We start from the raw sequence: 7,500 nt of genomic DNA, 5'->3' as shown, positions 1-7,500 counted from the left end.
AAACACACACACAGATATATATATATATATATATATATATATATATATATATATAAACACACATATACATACATACATATTCATATACACATACACATACACACACACACAAATCACCAATATTTTTTCTTATCCCATTTGGTAGATCTTAGTCACACACACACACACACACACACACACACACACACCACACACACACACACACACACAACACACACACACACACACACACACACACACACACACACACACACACACACACACACACACACACACACACACACACACACACACACACACACACACACACACACACACACACACACACACACACACACACACACGCACACAAAATCACCAATATTTTTTCTTATCCTATTAGGTATATCTGTTCATGTGCACGTCTAGGTTATTTCATTATAAGCATTTATTTTTTAGCCATATATATATATATATATATATATATATATATATATATATATATATATATATATATATATATATATATATATATATCATGGTTACGTTACAGTTACTAAAGTATTCCCATTGCATTTCCATTCGCTTTCGTTTTTTTACATATATCTATTTATGTACACCTTTAAGAAAGCATGTGCGTTTATTTTGTAGTTATGTATCTCTGTTATGTGTCTTTCGTGGCCTTGCATATTAATTACAATCCCATAACACAGTTATTTAAGAATTAGCCATATTCTTTCTGTGTAGATCCAAAGAAGCATGTGCGTTGTGCATGTTGTCACATGTGCGTGTGACTTTACTTACATTACCTCGCCATTACCCTCTTCTTATCTCCCCCCCCCCCCCTAGGCAACCCCGATGTTGGCGACCATGTCTCTCTCGGAACCCACAGTGACGTCATCAAGTGGGCGGGAGGAGGCGGGGCTGAAGGTGCACGTGGGGGGGACTGCACCCGCGAAGATGGGCGGAGTCGCGGACTTGGCCACGCCCACCAGCCTGCCGGGGTTAGGCCCGCCCCACAGCCTGCAGGTCTCGAGGTCTGTGCGCTCAGGCACGCCCGCCGCCGACCTGCCCGCCCTCGCCTCCGACCTCATCTCCCCCGACCACCTCTCGCCCCCCGTATTTTCTCCGGCGACGCCCTCTAGCGCCCCCGTCTACTCGCCGATCTCCCCCGCGGGCTGCAGGGGCGAGAGCAACTTCTTCTTCCCTTGCAGCAGCGTCCACGGGGGCTTCCCCAGCACCTCCACCCTCTCCGACATCAGCAGGGAGTCGCCCGAGAGCCAGAGCATCAAGCGGGACCTCCTCGGCTCTCGACACCGCGACTCGAGGTACAACTCCGTCGCCGAGTCGGAGGTCGGCTCCGTGTCGGACACCACGGAGGGGGAGCACTCGCCCACGCAGCAGGTAAGAGGGGGCAGGGAAGGGGGCGGAATGAGTGGGGGTGGGTGGGGGGAGGGGGATTTGCATGGGATTATTTTGCTTTTCTGTCTGTCTGCCTCAGGCCTTAGGAAAGGGGGGGGGGGAGGGGAATGGGATGAATGAGGATGAACATGTATGGGTCGTTTCTGGCTCCGCCTCATGCAGCAGCAGGTAAGGAAAGGACATAATGGGTGAATTGGGTGGGCTGAGTTTTTGAACGGGTGGGCTGTGTGGGTTGAACGGTGGGCTGAGTAAAATGGGTCAATTGGATGGGCTGAGTTTTTGAACGGGGGGAAGGGAGTGGGTTGAACGGTGGGCAGAGTGGGTGGGCTTGCATGGGTTATGGATCTTCTGGTTTCTCTGTGCTTCCGTCTGCTTCTACCCATGAGCGATATGGGCTGAATAAGAGAGCTTTTGTCTTCTGCCTTCCTGTTTATTTACCTCCGCCCATGCGTCAAGGAAGGGAAGTCCCAATGGCAGGGCAGCCTTAGTGGGTGGATGAAGTGGCGATGGGCTGGTATGGCTCGCGGGATTGTAGCTCATGGGTTGGTATGGCACATTTTTAAAAAGTTTATGGGTTGGTATGACACCCGCTTTTAGAGTTCATGGGTTGGTATGACACATAGTTTTATAGCTCATGGGTTGGTATGATACATGGGTTTAGAGTTCATGGGTTGGTCTGGGCTGGTATGATCTGTGGGTCGGTATGGACCTTGGTTACGTAAGGGTCATGGATTGGTATGGCTCATCGATAGATATATAAGCCATGTATTGATATGGTTCATGGGTTAATATAGTTCGTGGGTTCGTCTCTAAGACATGGGTCGATGTGGCTCATGGGATTAAAAGGAAGTCCAAACAACAAGGGCTGAGTGGATAGGCTTGCGCTGGCTTGCATGGGTTATGTTTTTTTTTTTTTTTTTTTTTTTGCATACGCATCATCTTTCTATCTCTCGGCTTCCACTAACACATTTTTTTTTTTTTTTACTATAGGGATAATGAGATTGAATGAAGTGGACCGATATTAACTTCCCTTGAGTTTATCAGTTAATAGATACCCTGTACTAAATCTTTCTTTCTCTCTCTTTCTCGTTCTTGTTCTCTCTCTCTCTCTCTCTCTTCTCTCTCCACCTCTCTCTCTCTCTATCTATCGATCTATCTCTCTCTCTCTCTTTCACTATCTCTTTTTCCCTCTCTCTCTCTTTCACTATCTCTTTTTCTCTCTCTCTCCCTTCATCTCCATGTCTCTCCCTCCCTCCCTTCCTCTTGTTCTCTTCATCTCCTTTTTCTTCGTCCTCCTTTTCTCCTTTCCCTCCCCCCTCTTCATTTATTTCGCTCCCCCCGATAGTTAAAAAATTTCCTCGGCTCCTTAACAATGCCAGACTTTCCTATTCTTCTCATGATGTCAGAAGCCTTTTTAAAATCTCCCCTCACGTACAGTAACACAGTAACAAAAGTGCTGCACTTCCTTTCCTAATGTGTGAAATGGGTTTAACTTTTTCCCCTATGCTGTAAAAGCGCTTTAGTTCCTTCCCTTAGGCGTTTATAAAATTGCTTTACTTTTCTCTGTGGTAACTAAAGCGCGTCAATTTTATCCTTTATTTCTTACCTATGGTGAAAAAAAGTACTTTTTTTACCTATGGAGAAGAAAGCGCTTGGCTTTTTTTCCCTATGACAAAGAAAGCGCTTTATTTTTTTCCACTGTAGTGAAGAAAACACTAGTTTTTTCCCCCTCGGTGCTAAAGAGACTTTACTCCTTCCTCTGTGGTGACGACAGCTCTCAGGTTTTCCCTTTGGTGGAAAGAAATCACTATGTATTTTCAAAAGAGTCAAAAGCACTTTATTTTCCTTTTAGTGGCACGAGACTTACTCTATATTCTTGGCGTGCAGTGGTTTCCCATTCTTTGTCTAAATTCTTTACGTCCTATCAAACCGACATACCATTTGCAATAATCTCATCTTAGCTTCAATCTTTACTGCGTCGCGGGGCAGTGACGATAAGTTTGATTTCCTTCAAATGGAATTTTCGGATACTTTTCTTGGATTCTAGAAAGATATCGGCGGCTAAATTCAAATATTTCCGCGTCCTTTGATTTTGATTTTGTCTTTTGACTTTTGACCGTCATAAAAGTCGCGCGTCTTGGGTAGAGAACCGTTTTAAAGTGGTTGTTTATCTTCGTGATAATGCTTTGTATTTCCCGTTATTTCTTTCGTTTAGAGTGATTTCCCCCCTGTTTTATGGTACTATATATATATATTTTTTGCTTTTTTTTGGGTTAAACGACTTTTTTTTTCTTTCACGTCCATTTTCTTCTTCAAAAATTGAGGTTAACACACTGAATCTGTTTTCCAAGAGACTCTTCTGATCAGCCTTGTAATTGTGAAGAAGATTACGGCCAGATCATCATTAGTGTATCTTATCTGCGTGAATATTATTGGGATGAATTAAGTAGGCCTAGGAGGAGAGGGAAGGCGACTGATCTTGGAGGAGAGATGTTGGATAATCGCCGTTTTCTATTTCGGAGATTAGCGATTTGATAGGAGGTTCTTTTCCTGTAATTCCTCTTTATATATCTAAAATGCACACGTAGACGCACGCTCGCACGCACTCACGCACGCACGTACACACACACACACACACACACACACACACACACACACACACACACACACACACACGTTTACGTTTGTGTGTGCGTATGACGGTGTACGGTGAAAAGATAAAAGACAGATAAGAAGTTGTAGCTCTCAGCTATCATACATAGCCCTCCGTATCTGTCAGTCAGACATGGAGGTCTCACTTCTACCACCTCGGAACAACTTTCTACAGCCACGAGTATAATTTTTTAAGCTTTCGGAAAAGGTAAATGGAACTACAGTAGGGTTTTTATTTTAAACTTGTGTCTGAATTATTTGTCTTTTTTTGGATTTTTTTTTGTTTTGGTTTGGTTTAGGGGTAATTTGTTTTATGCTGCTAGAATGAGTCGATTTCTTTTTTTAAAAATTTAAATGGAGGTTGTGTAAATTTGAGGGGGTCGTATTTTTCTATTTGTTTTGGAAATAGATTGGTTTGTAGGATTGGTTTCTATCTATAATTGATATCTTGGATCGTCGTTTTCCATTTAGCTAATAAGATTTCTTTCTGTGATATTCGATATATTTTTCATTTGATGTAGATTGTTGTATTTCTGTTTTTTGAAAAGCGAGTTTTTAAGAGTTCGGGAAAAGGAGTGCGAAACAAATTTCGAAACCACGAAGCACTTGAATTGTTAATTTGAAGAAGAAATTCTTGCCCCAGTTACACCAGCTGGCACGGAAAATAAAGATGGTTCAAGATAAGATCAGCTCGAGATGCTTTCAATAGTTTATGACTGAAAAGCAAACAAGTTAATCAGCTCTAGACGGAATTAAGATATTAAAGAAAGTACGACCTTCATAAAAAAAAGCGGTTTCAATTAATCATTCGGTGCAGTTGGACTTTTACGGGTTTTTGTACAGCCAATGATGAGGGTGAAGATGTATGCTGTTCGTCTCATGTTTACTTAAAGATTATCTAGAGTGATAAGAGTCGCCAGGCTGATCTTGAGGACCCCACTCCACCTCTGCCCCCCTCTCCTCCCCCCCTGTCTGCTCTCCCCCACTCTCCTCACTCCTCACTTTGCTCTCCTTTATTTGTTTCTTTGTCTCTCCTTGCTTCTTTTTCTCTTTGCCTTAATCTCTTTCTCCTTTTTTTCTCACTCCTCTCTTTTCTTCTTCCCTCTCTACGCTCTTTTGCTCTCTTCTCTTTCCCCTCTCTACCCTCTCTTCTCCCGTCTTTCCTCTTCTCTCCTCTTCCCTCCCCCCCATGAACCAAACCACCACCCTCCCCCTCCCCCCTTCCCCACCCAACCCCCATGCGCTTCGTAGCACATACCCTCAACACTCCCCCCCATACCCCTCCTACTCCCCCCTAACCCCCCCTCGCCCACCCCCTCCTCATTGCCTTCAGAAACTTGGCCTTCTATCGTACTAATTTGAATATCCATTGTCCACTTCTGTAATTCGTTCACCGGAGTAAAGTATTTTGAATCCTGTTCGTCTATTGTAACTATTGTATTTTGGGATTTATTGGGATTCTTAAATATAATAAAATATGGTAATATTATTGCTATTTGGCTATTGGTATTTGCCTCGTGTTGCAACCTTGTATTATCTCTATGTATGTACCCACTTGCTTCATTCAATGCCAGTCTTATATATTTTTAAAATCTTTTCTTTTCTTTATTTTACTCTACAATTTTCTGTTTTTTTACTTGACCATATTATAAGGATATATTTTTTAAAAAGTATGTTTTTATATTTCCGATTTTTTTTTCTTTTTTTTTTTTTTTTTGCTTACGCAGGATTTTTCATTTCTACATTTTTTTTTTGCTCTGCTTTAAAGCTAGATTTCCAATATTCGCTGGCATAGTTTTAATTTTTGCTCCATACTTATTTTGTCGGTGTTTTTCGCTTTGCTATACATTTTTTCTTTAATTTCTGTATGGTTTTATGTGCAGTACTTTTTAAAAAAAATTCTCTCGTGTTCAATAATGTCATTTAAGATACCTGCTTTATCGCCGGAACTTATGTAACTAATTTTCAGATAATGTATATGAAATGCGTATAATATTTATATACTTTAACGTGGAAAATGTTCTTATTAGATACAAGATGTCTAAGCTTACTCATCAGTTTTACTCACACCGCCTCATATTCACAAAGACTGACTCAGGTTTACTCATCATCCTAAATAACGTCGTCTAACATCTTTCAGATAGATTCAAGTTTATTCATCATATCTACTCACGCCGTCCCGTATTTTCTTTTCTTTTATACTCATACCACCTTATATTTCCCTCTCTCGCAGTTATACTCACACCCTCCTCTCTCTCATATCTATAAAGACAGAGACACAGATTTATTCATCACCTTTACTCACACCGCCTCGTATTTTGCTTCCTCACAGTTATACTCCCCGGAGCTGGAAGGTGACAGGTACAGCGGGGGTCGTAGTCAGCCCCTGGAGATGTTCAGCATGGATTTCCATTACGAGAGTGCAAAGTGAGTACATGTAATGAGCTCTTGGTAGGGGGAGGGGGAGGGGAGGGGGAGAGGGGGGTGAGGGAGGGAGAGGGAGGGGGAGGGGAGTGAGGGATGGAGAGAAGAATGGGGAGAAGGATTTAGGATATAGGATTTTGTTACTTTTTAAACGATCAATTAATTAATATTGATTAGAATATTGGGTAAGTATATATATATATATATATATATATATATATATATATATATATATATATATATATATTCAATTTACGTACATGTGATTGTCATAGTATGTGTTGCTCATATGTACATAGTCTGCTTAGGGCTTCTAAAAGCCATATATTATACGGAAATTTCACTGGTCTTATCACCCAAAACTTTTTTTTCCACTGATCGATGATCGTCTATCCTTCTGCTTCTCTCTGTCCGCGTTCTTTTTTTCCTTCTTTTAAAACTCCAAAGCTCATTCATATTAAACTAAAACTACTGAATGGACGTTTTACTGGATATATCGTTCTAAATAGATGATTTTTGTCTCACAGCTGTTCCCACGGAAATTTCAGTCTCTTGGAATTAACTGGTATTAACTGGTTTTGTGAGAAATGGTTTGCTTACTTATTTATGTTAAGGTGAGGTTCACTATTAAGTTCATTATTATTTTGTGTTATTATTATCATTTTGATCATTGTTATTATTTCCGGCAGAAGTAATATATATATATATATTTTAACCATAAAATTTAGCTTTGTAAACCCATAAACACATATACTTTAACCATATTAATAATTCCAAAGGCCTAAAAAATTGGGCTCGTAGTCTACATAGACTGACTCATGCTGAATTGCGTCTTTAATATGTTAAATCAAGCACAGAGTAAAATCTGTTCCTGGTTAGCGTGATGTGAAGTTCCTATTTACCGAGGAGCGCAGTTTCCCTAGCAATAAAGCTCTCAGATATACTGCTAGCCTGCCAAATCTCGTCCACGCCGAGAAAATATATTAATGCCCCGGGTAGCGAAAAAACGAGCATATATAGTGT

The 7,500-nt window shown here is 41.0% G+C and overlaps 1 protein-coding gene across 10 annotated transcripts in view; it reads left to right on the top strand.

The window, feature by feature from the left end:
* Positions 1–7,500, top strand: part of LOC119597591 (mucin-5AC-like) — a 51,196-nt gene that overhangs the window by 12,842 nt on the left and 30,854 nt on the right. For all 10 annotated transcript variants that reach the window (XM_037947177.1, XM_037947173.1, XM_037947175.1 and 7 more), the window contains 2 exons: positions 829–1,383; positions 6,386–6,480. In XM_037947177.1, the coding sequence (XP_037803105.1) occupies positions 829–1,383; positions 6,386–6,480 (650 nt within the window). The remainder of the gene's footprint in view (positions 1–828; positions 1,384–6,385; positions 6,481–7,500) is intronic.

Source organism: Penaeus monodon, chromosome 39, assembly GCF_015228065.2.
Source record: "Penaeus monodon isolate SGIC_2016 chromosome 39, NSTDA_Pmon_1, whole genome shotgun sequence".
NCBI classification, from domain to species: domain Eukaryota; kingdom Metazoa; phylum Arthropoda; class Malacostraca; order Decapoda; family Penaeidae; genus Penaeus; species Penaeus monodon.
Note: the sequence above shows the minus strand (reverse complement) of the source record. Positions and strands in the feature narration are given on the sequence as shown.